The following is a 19157-nucleotide window of genomic DNA, read 5'->3' as shown; positions in this document are numbered from 1 at the left end:
GTCTCTATAATGCAGGAGGAATATCTTTATGAATATATTATAAATGTAATCCCAGCCTCTTTTAGAAATATTTTAGGAATATTTTTTATTTTTTAATATATCTAAGAATATATTTGAGATCACTTTTCACAATTAAACTAATATAATCATGCATTCAAAAGCTTTATGCATTTAAGGTGGATTTTTGTGTTTGTCCGCTTCCCTTACCCATACAAATGGGGTAATCAAGTATACAGATGAGTAATAATTATGTATGTAAGCACTCATGTGTAACTAGCTAGTGTAGGTATGCAAATTGGGTTCACAGATGCATACACATTAGCCCCTTGTTGCTAACACATTCTTTTTACTTTCTGCAGATATGCTTAATGAGAATGCGTAAAAAATGTGAGGCCAGATTGATAAACTGGCAATATCATATAAACTAAAACATTCAATAGTCTTTGTTATCAGAACAGATAACAAATCTGGATTTTATTAACAATAAAGGCTAATAAAATTAACATGATGCTTCACAAAATGGAGGAATGCACAGTTATATTGAAAAACTTAAAACATTCTATTTGTGTTTGCTTTTGTGTATGGCACTTTTACAAGGTAATATTAAAAGTTTCTTTATTCCCTTTGTGTATTTTAGAATGCAGTGAATGTTATGGGGGAATCAGAAGAAGAAAGTCCCAGCTGACACATGATACTTATACCTGTACATGTATACATATAACACTCTACTTGTTAATGCCTGAAGTTCAATGATTTACTGTAAAAGTGTGTTTTATTAACAGAATTAATTTCTGAGGTCTAGATTGTATAGTATGTCAATGCAGTTAATTTAAGGTACTGTTAAATAAAAGCAATAACTCAAATCATATTTTCCATTAATTTGAACAGCAGCTGATTATCAGAGATTGAAAATATTCAGCCTAGATTCAAAGGAACTATAAGATTATTTCCAAGAGGGACAATTACAACCTTCCAAAGTTGATAAATTGAGTTCTGTGCAGTTCACTGGAGGGACTTTCAGTATCACAAAGCCTCAGTTCTGTCTGATCTACAAACTTATGAAAGATCCAGAGGTAATTGTCTTCTCTTAAAACAAGTTTGATTTTGTAATGTGTTCTGGTCTCTCTAAAAGAAATGAGATTATTCACGTGCTGAAAATTTTGAAAATGCTTCATTGCTTTGTATGTGGCTAAGCATTTGTTTTATTTTTTTCTTGGATCAGTAGCTTATAGCACTGAACCCAAATGCTAGTAAATGAAAGATGCTGTATAGTTGTGCAGCATTAGAAAACAGCTCTGCTATCTGATAGATTTTATGTAGTAATGGGCAAAACTTCAAAGGCTTCGAAGTTAACTTTAGGTAACCAGCAGATGATCATAGCCTATTTTACCTTGATTTTTCAGACTGGAGATTTGCCTTTTTCTTTTGAGATTTCCATTATCTTCTAGTTTTGTCTAGGTTGGAAACTCCACAGCAGTAATCTTTGTTTTGTATTACAAAACACATTCCCAGCCAAATACAGAAAACAAAACAAAACCACCTTTAAACTTCACTGTTTTGCATTTGTGTTGAGTTTTGGCAGGATAATTGGTTTGCTCATGTTTACCCAGCTGTTTCGGTGTCCAAAATAATTACATGATTTTTTAACAAGAAAACAAGTGCATTGTTATAGTAGTTACAGATAATTAAAAGTGGTAATTTGCATGCTCTTACCAAGTATTTAGGTGACACCAGAATTTAGAAAGCAGATGACTTTTGGTTATATAGTTAAAAAGTGCTTTTCCACTTTGTATCCTCTAGCTATCCAAATTAGCTGAGCAATAAACATTTTGTTACAATCACTGGTATATAGTAAAATACTGTCTTGTCTGCCAGCATGGGGTTGCTTTAATTGTATTTTTAATTTGTATTTTGGAATGTGGAGGGGGTTTTCTTAAGACAAAAAATAGTTTAACAGTTTAAAGAATTTCTACTAATGCTGGCTCTGGGATTTTTTCAAGCTTTGGCAAACTAGAGTGTAAACTCAACCAGCAAAAGTCAGTGTAGTAAATATTATTCTGCCTTGAACAACTTGCTCTGTTCATGTCTGAGCTAGTGCTGAGCCAATCTAAATTGTTATACATTTAACAGTATCGGTTTATAATGAAAACTCTCCTCCAGGAAAAATAAGAACTCTCTAATATTGATTTTTGCATAAAAGTCTTAGCATCAGTGTATTAAAGTCCATGGAAAGTGGTATTAGTTTGATGGGCAAGGCATAATTTTGCTAAGTGCCAAAATTATGCATCATAATGAGAAGTACAAATGAGGTGAAATGGTCTCTCTCTTACTTTGTCAGGTACTGAAAATCCTATGGTGACCAATGGGTTGAGAGCCTGCAGTACAGAGTATTATTTGCCTGGTTGGTGTTTCAGTGGAAACATGCACGTCTTGTTGGTAGTCAGAATAGAAACACTTTAGGTCAACATACTATCTTGAGCATCTTGTTTCACAGGCTACCCTCTAAATTATGCCTCTAAATAGTGTGCAGCAGTTTTGTAGGAAATTTCATGTGGGCATGCAAAAGGGAAGAACTTGAATATGGGAGCTTCATATGCCTACAGCTGCTTTTGTTCTTAAATATCTCATAGAAACGTTCATGTATCCTGCTTTTGTGCACCAGGCAGTTTTATACCCTTTTTCAGCCATGTTCTTAACAGAATGTTTGTTTGAAGTAACAGTTATTTTTAGACAGAGATTTTCAAAATTGGTTTTAGAAACAACTCATATTAATTGTGAGGGTTGTGTCTTTATCTCCTAATTGCTTTAAAAATCTTGACCTTAATAGATAATTGGGAAACAACTGAAATATAAGACTGTGGACTTTAACATCCTACTTAATAAGGTTAGCATTGTAATTTCCATACCGCAATGACTCAGTGTCTGAATTGTAGCATTCAAGTATGTTCTTATTTTAAATTAGATAAAATCTTGATCTTGTTATAGATATGTCCAGCAGGGTGCATATCACATATTGACAATATGTGCTAATATTTATAATATCAGTAATAATCTGTAAATACAATTTATTCAGTCCTTCGTGATTTTTTTTCTTTTCATACTTGTCAGTTTTCTTTGGATTTTTTCTTCCTAAAGTTTGTCTACATTTTCGTCTAGAATTTTTATCTTTTTTCTGCTGGCTTTTTAATGCTAGCAATTAACTTTCTAAAATAAAGGACCAAATTCTGACCCTTTTTCCCCACAGTTGCTGCATGCTGCTGTAACAGTAAACAGGGATCATAAAGAAGTTAAGGTGATCTTTAAAGGAATTCCCATACTGTAGGAAATAGTGCGTGGTTTATATATGTCTGCTCCCCTCCCTGTGCTGTCATCAAAGAAGCCATTCTTGGGTCAGGACATGGGCAAGAGAGGGAAGTGGTCATGACACTATTCTGGATCCAAAAGAGCCTTATATTTAAGAAGTTTGGGGAAAGCTGCTCTAATTTACTCCATGGATCATGGTCAGGCCCAAGTAGTCCCAGCATATAGCATACAAAAGAGGCTTAATATCACCTTTTGCTCTCATGTAGAAGTTGCACCTTCTGTGATATTTGGAGTTTCTGTAATGTAACATATTTAAGAGCCCTATGGAGAAAATGTTAAAATTATAGTAATTACATGGCTTGGTAGAGTTTAAAGACAATACAGGACCCTGTGCATAGTGGTTATGTAGGTTCATAGTTGGTATATATTAACGCAATTTAGGACAGATAGCTAGTCATACAGTGTATGCCAGCTGAAGTCAAGTGGTTAGAAAATGTCAGTGCAACGCTATGTAAGGAAGAAAGAAGCCAGGACTCCAGTCATGGTAACTGTATGGTACAAGGTGGGTTGTGGTTGTATATGGATTGTAAGGAATTTGTAGTGGTTGGCTTTAGAATGTAGTATACAGTTGTGGGATGGGGAATATTCAAAACCATTAGGAGTGTTTGCAAGACTGTGGTGTGGGTTGAGAAGATTCAATCCATTCCCCCTCTTTGCACCCTTCCCCACTCTCACTTCATGCTGGTGATGCCCAGTAATGTTTGACCTAGATGTCCCTTGATCATCTGATAGTGTCAGATACCATGAAGCTGGATTTTTAATTCAGACATTTAATTCATGATGTTTAATGAAGAAAGGGTTTGAATAAAGCCTTTGAATAAAATGGAGGATACTGTACTGAAAAAACATAGCAAATGAAACTGAAGCTGCAGTGTGCCTTCTCACTGAAAATATTTTGTGGGACTGGGGAGTAGTGAGTAATATTTTCAGGCATGTAATGGAAAATGCCAGTTTAAATATACTTCCAAAATATTGACAGGAGTATTATTAAATCATTCCTTTTTTTCCTTTCCTTAGAATGCCTGCGTGCTTGTTTAGGCTAATGTAAGTGCCTCCTATAGAAACCTTCCAAGGAATGTGCTGATAGTAATGTGTTCCTCACAGCTGTTGTTCCACCAGGGCTGAAGCAAGTATAGGGTTGAAAGCAGATATGAGGCCCAGAATAAGGGTTTAACTATCTTCTTCAACCAGCCATCTTTCAAAAAGTGGAAGCGCAGTTATTCAGTGTGAAATGTTCATCTAGAAGGAAAGGAATATATCATAACAAGCGTGTTTTGCGTATTCAATTTGAGTATGATAGACTTTGCCACCTTACCTCCCTTTTTCCTGTAATAGTTTTCAGACAACGTTATTTGCCTTCATATCCTAAAGGTTTTAATTCAACCTTCCTGTAAACAAGGGGTTTACATGTAAAACTCACAAGTGTCAATGGGAAGTATATGCATAAATCTTCGTACACCATAGGAAATATAGACCTATGAATTTAAATCAGAATATTGCCAGATGCATGTAATTCACAGTCACAGTCTGGATTAAGTTTTAAAGAAGGGCTGATCTGCATTTATGTACCATCATAACTAAATTGGTTAGGAGGCTGATTTTTTTTCTATTGATATTATGCTTGTAGAAGTCCTAGTGTACACGATTGGTTATACTGGGATAGCTTATTTCAGTCCCCAAAAAGAAATAAGATATGTTGCCAAACACTTTAAGATAGCTATCAGTGTATGCTGGCATAGTTAAAACCTCAAGTTTTTTGTGGGTTTTTTTTTTTAAAGCATGGATAAGTTTTTTCTCTGTTACCTTCAGCTGTTGAATTTGTGTTCCCAAATGGTGGTTGCCCATCTTCAGGCACTTTGTTTTCCTTTGTTCTACCCTTTGTTGAGTCCTTCACAACACTGCTAAGCCAAGAATCTGAATTGTTCTGTTTCATGCTCCATTTTTTAGAAGCACTGAGCACCAACAACTCTTGTTTGATTTCTACTTGATTTACAAAACATAAAAAAAAAATTCAGCCTTTTTACCACTTTAGCCCATCTGTTATTCAGATAAGCCATTCATAAAATTAAGATAATTATTACACAAAGGGACTTTTAAAGTCTCGGGCTCATAAACAATTTTCAGTAATCTCAGATTAGGGAGTTTTATAATAAATACTGAATGTTATTTACTTACTTGCAGACCCACAGGCAAATAATTTAAATTATCAGAGAAGAATCTTCTTGATTGGACTAGAGTTCCCCAAATAACTAATACCTTGGGAAATGAGAAGTACATCCAAAATACCACTCCAATATCATCCTTTGTAGTGCAGGGTTTTTTAGTTAGCTTCAACTCCACAGCTTTAATTCAGTGTAATTAAATGTTAACAGAAAATTAATTCTATACCCCTCATGATAGCATTGGAGAAACATGCAGATCTAATGGAAAGATTTGGAGTTGTGTTGGCTTGACAGGGGCTTGTTAATTTATGTTTAAATGTCTTATAATTCCCAGAGTTTTACCAAGAGTGGGGCTAGAAGGAAAACTAATGCTTACAGGCATTTTTACACGTTTCCAATGTGGTGCCTAGTGCTTTTAATTAGCAAGCCACACTAATTAAAAGTTTCGGCGCATCATGTGTATCAGCAGTGCAGCATGTCCCTGCACTGAGAAAATGGCAGCGGGGTGCTTTAAACTAAAGCACTTCAAAGATGTTTTATTTCAAAATGTACTGCTGCCATTTTCTCAGCACGGAGATGCACTGTGCCACTGATGCATATGACATGGGATGCTGCCAGAGTGCATCGATTTACATGCTCTGATGTACTGATTTCCAGCACGTTGGAGCAGGCTCCCTACATATGTGTAAATGCTAAGCCATCACTGTAAAAAAAAAAATTAAAAAAAAAAAGCTGAAAAAAATCCTCAGGCAAAGCTGTAATGTACTTCTCAGCGATGTGCAGATTCTGTTATGGCAAGTGACATCATAGTTTTACCAAAAGATTTCCAACAAAATAATTTCCTGGATTATGCTCTTCTGATCCAGTAGTCTCAGACAACTAGTTCTGAGCAAACTTTTGCTAACTTCCTGGTGCAGATAAGAGGGTTGTTGTGACCAGAAGCAGTAGAAAGAGGCTTTATAGAAAACAGTTTTGGAAATTAGAGGATTTAGAATACCATTCCTTTACCATTTGCTAGTTTCAGTAACAAAGAGGGACCATGAGTAAATAGTGTCGCTTCCAAATCGTCCTTGGCTGGCTCTTGTAATACATAACCAAAAATGAATATGTATTTTCCCCCCATCCTTATGCATCTAGAAAACTTAAAGCAGTAATGGGTAACCTTTAAAAGTTTCAGAACATGAGCATTGTTCATATAAACTTTCAATAGTTTTGTGTATCACACCAAGCTTATGTGAATCATCCAGAGCTCTAGAGTTTCTAAAACTGGCTGGAAAATCCTGTGGCAACAGACTTTCATAAAAGATTTCTGTCACTTCTGGCTTTCAATCATGGCTAGAAATAATTCAAGAACTACTATCTATTGTGTCACATCCTGACTGAAAAATAGAAGTGAAAAGGCTTTATTTTATAATTATTAATAAAAGTACATTTTTATTTTAGTTGACCACGAAGAATGGTCAGCACAAACACCAGTCAATCACCACATCATCTCTGACCCTACTCTGTCAACCAAGATTTAACTGGCCACACCATTATTGGGTACTTCTCAACTGTTTTCAAACTGGACAGGGTCACTATGCCTCAAACCTATACTGATGGGGCCTTTGCAATGACAACAAATGCCCTTGTGGACAAGTTCAAACCATGTCCCACATTGTTGACTTCTGTCCATTTACAGCGCTACTTGGTGGCCTTCAAGCTCTTCACACCGGTGATGACATAGCCTTAAGATGGCTGAAACAATATGCTAAAACTGCATATACTAAACACATTTTTATTTTAGTTTAAGGATTAAAATTGAACTGATTCCTTAAAATTAGAGATGGGATCCAGCCAGAATCATAGATCTGAACACCCATGATTTTTAATAGGAAGGAAGGATGCTATCAGGACTCTAAACCTGTATCTGAATCAAAATGTCACAGTCCATCTTTGCCATTTGTAATGGACTGAAGCAAAACCTCAATTGTGAGTAGACCTGAAGTTTGGTGTTTTCAGAATCTTGCTCTGAGTCTTATTTTCATCCTCACTCTACACAAAGGCTATATGAGGAGAAGCCCAATCCTGCTTTCATTGAAGTCAATGGCAAATCTCCCATCCACAACAACTATCAGGGTTTGAGTACATTCCCCTTTTCAGGTATTTTGTTCCTCTATAGCAGTGTATGCTTGATTGACTCAGGCTATATGTGGACAGAAACACTTAAGAGGAGAAATGAGCTTCGTTGTTGCAGGAGATGGGGAAGAGAAAGAATTCAGATAATAAATCACTCTCATTCCAGTGCCTGGGCATTGCAGCCCCCCTCTGCTCTATCTCAAATAGCATTTTGGGGTGTGTAGCTTAGGACCATCCAATCATAACTCTTCATTCCCTCCCCACCTCCTAAACAGACTTTCATCCAAAAGCTACTGGCTGCATTTGAACACACCTATACTTGGTTCATTATTATCTCAGACAGTTTTGTTTTTGCCATTAGTGTGTTTAGGAGATAAAAAAGAAAGAAATCAGTATTTATTTGGCTGATAATTTTTACCATGGAAACAACACTCTTCTGTTGCTTGTAATCCCTGCTGGCTTGGTAATGTTACCCATCGGTACTAACAGCTGAAAATTCCCATGACTGAGACCATTTGTGGTGAAGTTTTATAGCAGCTGTTTTTCAGTAATTTTAGTCTTGGGGGGAGGAGGGGCCTGAGGGTTGTGTAGTAGCCTGTAGAGGAACAAAATGCAGCATTTCTAGCTCAGTACCAAGAGGAAAAATGAGTAAGGAATTATTGTATTTTAAGTTTATTTTAAAGCTATTTAAACAAGTTCTTAAACAAGAAGTTTAATCAAGTCACCACCCCTCTTTCCTCCCACCTTGTACAGAGTCAATACTTTTACAAGTATTGATCTTTTCTACTTTTCTAACAGTAGGGAAAGGGGCAGAGCTATGGGCAGGTAGGAGGGCAGCAACTGCAGCTCAGATGAGCAAACTACAGGCTTCCCATTGAGCTAAGGGGACATACCTCTGGCTGATCAGAAAGGGTGGAGCTCAAGGAATATAAACTTTGGTTCCTGAGCTGGGGTGGGACTAGTCTGGCTTTGGGTTCTGCAAAGAGAAGAGCTCATGTAAACTGAGGCTGGGCCCTGCTTGTGTGTCCTGGGGAGAGGGAGATTTATAGGACTGGAGATTTGGGTACGATTGTAGAGTGGTTGGTGGCTGGAAGGGGTGCCTGAGAGGCACCCTGTGCTTTGACCCTGGCAAGGGCCAGGGGCCTGGTGGGCTGAGCAAGTGAGGGAGCATCCCTGCAAGGGTCACGATGAGTTGACATGAAGACAGAGTCAGAGGGCCCAGTGAATATGGGCATGGCTATGGCTAGATGCCACAATTAGTGTCGAGGAGGCATGGAGTGCTTATTAGTAGGACTCTAGAAATTCTGAAGTTGTGACAGTGGGCAGAGTAGCCCAGAGACACTGTGCCAAGAGGGGAAGCACCTAAAAAGGATATTCCAGGCTCTAAAGGCAGTCTCCCAATGTTCAACTTAACGTTTAAAATGTGTGGCAGGTGGGACATGGGGAAGGTGCTGCAGAGGCCTGGGGGCACAACAGGCACACTGGGTTGCCAGGAGGCATCAGATTCTGGGGACAGAGCACTGAGTCAGGAACATAACTTTGTCCCAACATGTTGATGCTATGGTTATCTTTGCCCTTCTGATCATTCAGCTGCTCCCCATTATAATGTGCCTTGAGGTTGTCTATGCTGTCTTGTTTCAAGACCATGTGTGTTAGCCAAACTTTGACTTGCCAGGCTGATTCACACAGATAGCTTTGCTTACTGTAGAGTTTGATCAGAAAGAGAACAGCATTTGCATTTTCCTTCATTTCTTTACATTTTTGGTCAGTTTTCCTTGCCTGATTGTATACAGTTCACTGCTGGTGCGACTTGAGTGAGAGTACAGACTTTCTGAAAAAAAATCACAGATATTAAACATACGTTGTGACAAATGCAACCTGCAGTTAAGATCAGATAATCTTTTTGATATCAGCTTGGTTGCACAGAGGCGGATCAGAGAACATGGGCCCAACTGTACTTGAGGTTTATGCAGCATCAGCTACCAAAACCAAAACCATTCATTTAAACTAGTATTTCAAGAAATGGTAGCAAAGCATCTTCAGAATGTTTACTAACCCCTTTCTATGTAGTTCTCCAGCACTAATCCTGTAATGGACGCACTGCAGAGTAGGAGTTTTGAAGGGATGGGAGCCCAAGAAGGGTGGCTGTGCCTTAGGGAAACGATCCTTCGGGCACAAAGCAAGACGATCCCCGAGCGAGGCAAAAGAGGGAAAGGGGCCAGGAGGCTTCCCTGGCTGACCACAGAAATCCAGGGCAGCCTAAGGGCCAAAAGGGGAGCACATAAAAAGTGGAAACAGGGAGAGATCACCAAAGATGAATATACCTCCTCTGCTCATGCTTGTAGGGAGGCAGTTAGACGGGCCAAAGCTACCATGGAGCTGAGGATGGCAACCCAAGTAAAAGACAACAAGAAATTGTTTTTTAGATATATAGGGAGTCAAAGGAAGACCCAGGGAGGAATAGGACCCCTGCTAAATGGGCAGAAACAATTGGTGACGGACAGGGGGGACAAAGCTGAACTCCTCAATGAGTTCTTTGCCTCGGTGTTCCTAAGCAAGGGGCACGACAAGTCTCTCACTGCGATTGTAGAGAGGCAGCAGCAAGGCGCCACACTTCCATGCGTAGACCCTGAGATGGTGCAGAGTCACTTGGAAGAACTGGATGCGTTTAAGTCGGCAGGCCCGGATGATCTCCATCCAGGGGTGCTGAAGGCACTGGCCGACATCATTGCAGAGTCACTGGCGGGAATATTCGAATGCTCGTGGCTCACGGGCCAAGTCCCAGAGGACTGGAAAAGGGCCAACGTGGTCCCCATTTTCAAGAAGGGGAGGAAGGAGGACCTGGGCAACTATAGGCCAATCAGTCTCACCTCCATCCTTGGCAAAGTCTTTGAAAAAATTATCAAGGCTCACATTTGTGAGAGCCCAGCAGGACAAATTATGCTGAGGGGAAACCAGCACGGGTTCGTGGCAGGCAGATCGTGCCTGACGAATCTAGTCTCTTTTTATGACAAGGTTACGAAACGCCTGGACACAGGAGGAGGGGTGGATGTCGTATACTTAGACTTCAGGAAGGCCTTCGATACGGTATTCCACCCCATACTGGTGAACAAGTTAAGAGGCTATGACTTGGATGACTACACAGTCCGGTGGGTGGTGAATTGGCTGGAGGGTCGCACCCAGAGAGTCGTGGTAGATGGGTCAGTTTCGACCTGGAAGGGTGTGGGCAGTGGGGTCCCACAGGGCTCAGTCCTTGGACCGATACTCTTTAATGTCTTCATCAGTGACTTGGACGAGGGAGTGAAATGTACTCTGTCCAAGTTTGCAGATGACACAAAGCTATGGGGAGAAGTGGACACGCCGGAGGGCAGGGAACAGCTGCAAGCAGACCTGGACAGGTTGCACAAGTGGGCAGAAAACAACAGGATGCAGTTCAACAAGGAGAAATGCAAAGTGCTGCACCTAGGGAGGAAAAATGTCCAGCACACCTACAGCCTAGGAAATGACCTGCTGGGTGGCACAGTGGTGGAAAGGGATCTTGGAGTCCTAGTGGACTCCAAGATGAACATGAGTCGTCAGTGTGACGAAGCCATCAAAAAAGCCAATGGCACTTTATCGTGCATCAGCAGATCATGACGAATAGGTCCAAGGAGGTAATACTTCCCCTCTATCGGGCGCTGGTCAGACTGCAGTTGGAGTACTGCGTGCAATTCTGGGCGCCACACTTCAGGAAGGATGCAGATAACCTGGAGAGGGTCCAGAGAAGGGCCACTCGTGTGGTTAAGGGCCTGCAGACCAAGCCGTACGAGGAGAGACTAGAGAAACTGGACCTTTTCAGCCTCCACAAAAGAAGGTTGAGAGGCGACCTTGTGGCTGCCTATAAGTTCATCACGGGGGCACAGAAGGGAATTGGTGAGTATTTATTCACCAAGGCGCCCCTGGGGGTTACAAGAAACAATGGCCACAAGCTAGCAGAGAGCAGATTTAGATTGGACATTAGGAAGAACTTCTTCATAGTTCGAGTGGCCAAGGTCTGGAATGGGCTCCCAAGGGAGGTGGTGCTCTCCCCTACCCTGGGGGTCTTCAAGAGGAGGTTAGATGAGTATCTAGCTGGGGTCATCTAGACCCAGCACTCTTTCCTGCCTATGCAGGGGGTTGGACTCAATGATCTATTGAGGTCCCTTCCGACCCTAACATCTATGAATCTATCTATGAATCTATGCTATCCTTTGCCCTTGGCCTTCCTTCAGATGAAATTGCTTCCTGTACTAAGTGCACCATTTAATTCCCACTTTGGTCTCCGAATAGTCTCAAAGGCCACGTCCAGATGAGTATGGCCATGCAGTATGTGGCACTGCAGACACGTTTGCAGTGCCACATACTGTACATTCAGGTGTTCTTTGTGCTGCAAGGTAGCAGTGCAAGTTTTTTTTACCCTAGGAAATCCCAGGGTCAAGAAACCCTCACTCTGGCTTCCAGCCAGGCTCCAAGTGGCAGAATTGCTGCTGCTGCAGCCCAAGGAGGCCTCCAGGATCCCAAGTAAGGCTACTGGGGGATAACCTGCCATGTGCCAGAGGGTGCATGGCACAAGTGTTCCCCAGGGACAACTAGCAGCAGCATTATTTGTCCCTGGGGAAACAGAAGTCCATGCTCGTGTGGATGCAGCCAAAAAGAACAATTTGGATCTGATGTTAGATGTGTCTTTATACAACCTGGATGTGGGCAATCATGCTTAGCACTTAGGCCAAGGATTGGGGATTTGAGTCCAGTGCTGGAACTCAGGACAAGGTCCAGAGCAAGTGATTAAACTGGAGTCCAGAATCCAAAAAATTAAACAACCCAGGTCTGGGAATCCTGAGCAGTGGTCATGTACAAGACCAGTTCAAGGATCCCAAATCAGGAAGGCACAAGTCAAACTATGACGGGGGGGGGGGGGGAGGCAGAAGGTCAGAAACCAGCAGTCACAGTCAGAAGCAAGCCAAGGTGAGAACCAGCCACAGATATCAGAAGCACATACACAGAGAACAAGAGCAAGGACCAGTGTGTGGGCTGGGTCCTGGGTTCAGGGTAGTCTTCAAGGTGACCAGGAACCTTGTTGTATAGACACCTTGGTGTCCGCCTGCTGCTTTCAAAACTCAGTGGGGTGGCAGCCTGCAGACATGGCAGGCTGCCTGAAGGTTGATTAATTCTCTGCTAGTACATGTCTTAATCACCCTTCCACTTAGGCATCACAATGCCTAAAAATAAGTCCTTTGCCTCAGGAGATTGATCCAAATCCTGAGGGAAAATGGTGCCCTGGGCAAACTTTTATTTTGATGCCTCCTTCTCCTTCCCCTCCTCCCCAAGTCAGCAGTGCTGCTAGAGGCAGAGGCAGGGGCAGGGGTGCAGGGTGCAGTCTGGTGGGGAGGCAGAAACACATGGTGTACTAGGCAGAGAGATAGGCAGGCTGGAGCAGGCGCCATTCTGCCTGCACGTGTCCGGTGCAGCTCCTGAGCAGCAGCTGGAGGCAGAGGGCAGGCTGGGCTGGACACTGTTCCTCTGGCCTTTAGCCTGAGAGATTTGAGACCCATATTTCCCACTTGCAAAGGGAGTCCTTTAAGCACAGGGCCTAAAGCAAGGCTGGGTTGCCTCCACACCTCTTATTGAAGGCAAGGAGTCGTGAGGCCAAAAAGAAAGCATTCCAGAGGGAACATGGCCCTGGATTTGTGAGGAGGACACTCCCCTAAGAGGGGGAAGTCCTAGGTTCTGGTCACTGCTACTTAAGGTTATTTTTGTTTTGTAACCACAAAACCAAAACTAACCATGTGCAACCAAGAGTGCAAAACTAATGGGGCTAAAAGGAGAAAAAGAACTATAGAGCATGGCATTTTAGTCTAATGAGGAAATGTTCTTGGGAGGGGAGAGGCTGGGGTTATGAGCCCTGCTGCTATGACTGTTTATGCCTTTAGACAACAGGCCTGACTCAAATGTGAACTCAAGTAGGAAAGGGGATGAAAGTTTATTGAATGAACACAACCAACCCAGCCATAACATAACAGAGGGCAGAGTCCAGCCATTCTGAACAATTCTGCCCCTCATTTTTTTACACCTCAAACTACAGCCATGATTTTATTGGGTCCATTCCAGATCTTGTAACATATTGAAACTCTCCAGAGATATCTTCAGAGCACAACAGACCCTGCAGGATCATAGCATACAACAGGGCTGTCTAACTTCAGAGTGGCCAGGGGCCACACAGTTGATTTCTGAGTCCCTTGGGCTGCATGCTGCGTGGGCTGCATGCTGCACAGTCTGCATGTCATGCTGCACTGCATTGCAGTGTGGCAAGCACCCCCCAGCTGCATCATGCCAGTGCTTCTGTATCCTACATGCCACACTGTTCTGTGCCTCATGACCCATCCTCCTTCCCTCCCCTCCAGCACAGTTCCTAGGTTCTCCTGAGCTGCCTAGCTATGAGGGTATGGGGCAGCGGGTGACGGTGAAGGAAGCAGAAGCTGCAGTTGGGAAGGGGAACCTGGAGACTCCCATGACAGCAACAGGTGGAACAGCTTTGGGGAGCAGTACCCAGACCAGGAGCCCTGGGGCTGTAGGATACCCCCTCAGGGGTCCCATGTGCATTGCAGGTCACCAGTTGAACAGCCCTGGTTTATATGATATGCACACTTACCGATATGCCCTTCACTTATGGGTTGAGGTCCTCTCTTTAATTAGATGCCTGGTGTTTTTGCTCTGTGTTTTATTTCAAAGCTATTTATTTGGACTCACTAAATCACTCAATTTCAACAGACTCCTTCAAACGTAAATGAAAGATAATGTTGTTTGCTGTTTGCCAATATATTTATTCAGATCCATAAGCAGATACACTTTTTGAATGGGAACATTCCTTGACAGACTCAGCTTTGGTGGCATGGTTGAAGGGCTGATAGATTTGGCCATTAAGGATATATTCTTGCCAGTTTGCTGAAGTTTTCCATCAAGATGATAGCAGCACAGCTGAAAAGCTCTGTACATGGACATGAGCAGGAGTAATGACTGATATCAATAACTGGTGTGCATTTCATCTTGCCTTCTAATCAGCATTGAGCAAGTTGCCAAATGCATTGCTGCTTTTCTGCCATTGATTCAATAATGAAATCTCAGGATAACAGTTCAGATATACTTTGCAGTGCCCAGGGATAAACTATTAATATTTCTTATTCCATGAACTTTCTAGGATTTATCCTGGGGCAATGGAAATGGATGTCTGAATGATTGCACTTTGTCCCAGGATAGAATGGTTTATCCAGGGACAAAAGCAACATCTGTTTGCAGTCTTAGGGACCGGTGGCAGCTGTTGAAAAAAAAAAAGAGGAGATTTTATGAGTGCCCTCTCAATGCATCTAGTCCATCTGAGGGGAAAAGAAAATGATGAGTCCTTAAATGTCATATTGAAACACTCCATAAAATCCTTAATTTGAAGAATATAAAAGGCTCAACTTTAAAAACTGCCTTTAAATTAGTCCCAAATGACTGAAAATCACTCCAGCAAGTGAAAACTGACAGGCCCATGCTTCCAGAAGGCTGGATTCTCTAAGCTTCAGCAGAAGGAGAAGATTAGCAATGCTACAAAGAGGTATCAAGAAATCCTTGGTTTCTCCCAGGATTTCATGCTTATGACATGTTAGAGCTTATCCTCAATTAGTTTAAGTAGACCCAGGCTTCTTAATTCAAGAATATGCAAGCTTTTTCTTTTGTCTAGAAGAGATGACTCTTTCAGCACTATCAGCTTAACATTCCTTTCTTGTTATTTTTTTTAGTATAAAGTGTCCTGTAAGTCACTTCTTGTTGTAATTCCATATGATTTGAAATCATTTGATCCTCTTTATATTTTAGTCTAGTTTTCAAACAGCCCCTAAGATATGCCTTTATGAGACCAGCCACATATGTTTATATACCCCCAAACATGAGTGTATAAAAATGTGCTTATTGCATGTGTAAGTATTGTTGCAGTGACCACAAATATTAGTTTTTATGCATTTGAATGAAGTTATAGCTGCAAAGGTTGCAGGCATCATTTCAGAAGCATGATGAATGTTTGCCCTGCAAGTTACCTAAGTAACTTGGGTAGTTACCTAAGTAACATGCAGGGCAAGTTTTTTCACTGTAAGTTACCTAAGTTCTGCAATTACAGATCAATCAGGACAGTTGGTGGCCGACATAGGGAAAAAGGTGAAGCTCTTCAATGAGTTCTTTTCTTCAGTATTCATAAGTGCTGGCCAAGTAAATTACCCTAATTTGAACATAGATAGATGTCTGGGAGGCACTAGACTGCCAATGGTTAGTGCTGACTTAGTTAAGAAGTACTTGGAGGGGCTGGATGGGTACAAGTCAGCCGGCCCAGATGACCTCCATCAATGGGTGCTGAAGGAATTGGCCAGTGTTATAGCTGAGCCACTGGCACGGCTGGTTGAGCACTTATGGTGCTCCGGCCAGGTCCCTGAGGACTGGAAAAGTGTCAACGTGGTGCCCATTTTTAAGAAGGGGAGAAGGGATGAGCCAGGTAACTTTAGGCCAGTCAGTCTTACCTCTATCCTTGGGAAAACACTGGAAAAAATCATTAGAGAGTGCATTTATGAAGGCCCAGCAGGGAAAATGATGCTGAAAGGAAACCAGCATGGGTTCATCACAGGTAGATCCTACCTGACAAACCTTATAGCCTTTTATGACCAGGTAACACACTGCCTTGACACTGGAGCAGAGGCAGATGTCATCTACCTGGACTTTAAGAAGACCTTCAATACAGTTTTGCATCCTATTCTCATAAGGAAGCTAGCAGGCTGTGGAGTGGATGCTTACACAGTTAGGTGGGTGACCAACTAACTTAGGGACTGCACCAAGTGAGTGGTGGTGGGTGGGTCGTTTTCGGCCGGGAAGGAGGCGGGTAGTGGTGTCCTGCAGCATTTGGTCCTTGGACCAGTGTTATTTAATATCTTCATCAGCAATTTGGACAAGGGTGTGGAGAGCACCCTGTCCAAGTTCACAGATGACACCAAGTTATGGAGCAAAGTTAACACACTGGAAGGCAGGGAGAGACATGCCAATCTGCACAGGTTGGATCAATGGGCAAAACGAAACAGGATGCAGTTCAACAAAGACAAATGCAAGGTACTCCACCTAGGGAGGAGGAATCCCCAGCACACCTGTAGGTTGGGGGATGACCTCAGCAGCTTAGTGGCTGAAAGGGATCTTGGAGTCATAGTTGACTCCAAGATGAACACGAGCTGGCAGTGTAATGAAAACATCAACAAAGCTAATCACACCTTATCGTGCATTAGCAGATGCACGACCAATAGATCAAGGGAGGTGATGCTCCCCCTCCATGCGGCATTGGTCAGGCCGCAGTTGGAGTACTGTGTCCAGTTTTGGGCACCACACCTGAAGAGGGATGTGGAGAATCTAGAGAGGGTCCAGAGGAGAGCCACTCATGATTAGTGGCCTCCGTGCAAGGCCCTACAAGGGGAGGTTGAGGCATCTGGATCTCTTTAGCCTTCACAAGAGACATCTGAGGGGAGACCTTGTGGCAGCCTATAAGTTTATCAAGGGAGGACAACAGAGAATTGGAGATGTGCTATTTACCTGGGCACCCCTAGGAGTAACTAGGAATAATTGGTACCAACTAGTGGAGAGTAGATTCAGTTTAGACATTAGGAGGAAGTTTTTCACAGTAAGGGTGGCCAGAATCTGGAACAGGCTGCCAAGAGAGGTGGTACTATCAGCTAACTTGGAGGTCTTCAAGAGGAGGCTAGATAGACACCTGGCTGGGGTCATCTGACCTTGGTCCTCTTTCCTGCCTGGGGCAGGGGGTCGGACACAATGATCCTTTGGGGTCCTTTCCGACTCTACAATCTATGAATACAACATGGGAAGAAAAAGCCTGGTGGCATTTCTTATCCAGCAAAAAGTCCAAAGTGTCTGAATTTAACCTAATGTTCCTTGTCAAGAAGCCAGTCCACCTTGAATTTGCAGAGCCCATCTGTCCACAGTTTTGTTACTGTGGATAGGTTCTGGAAAACCTCACTTCATGTACTAGAGTCAATATTTATTTCACAGTCCAAAGACCATCTCTGACATATGGTATTAGAAACATCTACCAACATTGCAGCTGAAGCTGGAGATGCACCTCTTACAGAGAATTGTTTAGCATATCAGGGTCTTTTTTTCTTGCAGTAGTTGAGAGGTCATAGCAGAATAGACACTGTTAACACTGCAGGCAATGTCAATGCAGAACATTGTATAGATCCTGTTCTGTTGGAAGACAGACATAATTCCTTCTCTACCCAAGCCAAATTGTGTTGGAGACAGATCCACTTCTCTAATGACAGGTGGGATAACTAGCAGATCAACCATTAAAAGTAGAAAGTACCATTAAAAGTAGAAAGTAGAAAGTACCAACAATGATTCTTATATTCCAGGATCCTGATTAATTCCTTAGATATGCAGTCAGAGTAGTAAGTATATTTTAGGTATAACTGGGCTCCAGATAATTGGAATTAAGGGCTACGCTTTGATTATTATTTCAAACAACAACAAATAACTGAATGTATAAATTTAATATATTCATTACCAACTCAGATGTATATACATTTAGCTATGGCAAGACAGCATATACAGCACTTAAAAAATAACATCCCCTGCTAAGATCTGAAGCAAAAACAATAGGACCTTAGGTTTTCCATTGCTGTTACAGCAGTATCTAGAGGACCCAACACAGGCCATGTTTGTGGTTGCTATCATATTAACACATGGTAAAAAAAAAGACATCCCTGACCAGAAGTGTTCACAATATGAGTGACAAAACAAAGAATAAGTAACAAAGTAACTTGTTTAAAGACATGTAGCAAGACTGAGAGCAGAACCCAGGTTTCCTGACTCTCAGAGCATGACCCTGATTCTGTAGTATGCCCAGGGGTGCCCCAAAGCAGTACATGCCATTTGCTCCTTATTTGTGAACAACATCTGAAAATGAGGCAAAATAGTCAGCTTAGAAAGGACCTGAGCACATGCCCAGTGCCATTCTTAGGTGATTTGTGTTGCGCATGCTTGTGCATGCCGTCAGGGATGTGTTAAAAGTTGCTGCATGCTCCATTTCTGGGAGCTGGTGTAAGCTAGTGAATGAGGCATATTTCACAGCAGTAGGTCGCAATGCAGTGTGAAAGCAGCATGGACAAGTCTAGTCTCATTTCCTGTCTACTAGATCATGCTTGTCTTTCTGTCTGTCTGCAGGACCTTGTAGCTAATTAAAAGCCCCAACAGCAATAAATAAAACAGAGCAATTTGGAAAAAAAAGGCTAATAATATGTCACAAGACTACAACCTGATTTGTATTGTATAGCATTTGAAGGCATAAAGTTCAATAAAATGTACGTAAGCAAAGGCTTATAAGCCTTGCTTAAGTATCTAATCTTATTGCTCTGTCCTTTTTAGGGGACTACATCCAATTTAAGATTCAGAAAACAGAGACTCTTTTACTTGTCT

General features: G+C 41.9%; 2 protein-coding genes across 7 annotated transcripts in view; one reads left to right on the top strand and one right to left on the bottom strand.

Annotated features, from left to right (window-relative positions):
- The window catches only part of DYDC1 (DPY30 domain containing 1), a 30034-nt gene extending 28193 nt beyond the window's left edge, over positions 1-1841 (top strand). For all 6 annotated transcript variants that reach the window (XM_019497190.2, XM_059729795.1, XM_019497191.2 and 3 more), the window contains one exon: positions 638-1841. In XM_019497190.2, the coding sequence (XP_019352735.1) occupies positions 638-685 (48 nt within the window). In that variant the 3' untranslated portion in view covers positions 686-1841. The remainder of the gene's footprint in view (positions 1-637) is intronic.
- LOC102575212 (uncharacterized) overlaps positions 1-19157 on the bottom strand; it is a 64819-nt gene that overhangs the window by 18879 nt on the left and 26783 nt on the right. The gene's annotated exons all lie outside the window — the stretch shown is intronic.

Source organism: Alligator mississippiensis, chromosome 6 (assembly GCF_030867095.1).
Source record: "Alligator mississippiensis isolate rAllMis1 chromosome 6, rAllMis1, whole genome shotgun sequence".
NCBI lineage: Eukaryota > Metazoa > Chordata > Crocodylia > Alligatoridae > Alligator > Alligator mississippiensis.
The sequence above is the reverse complement of the archived record's forward strand: the minus strand, read 5'-3'. Positions and strand labels throughout refer to the sequence as shown.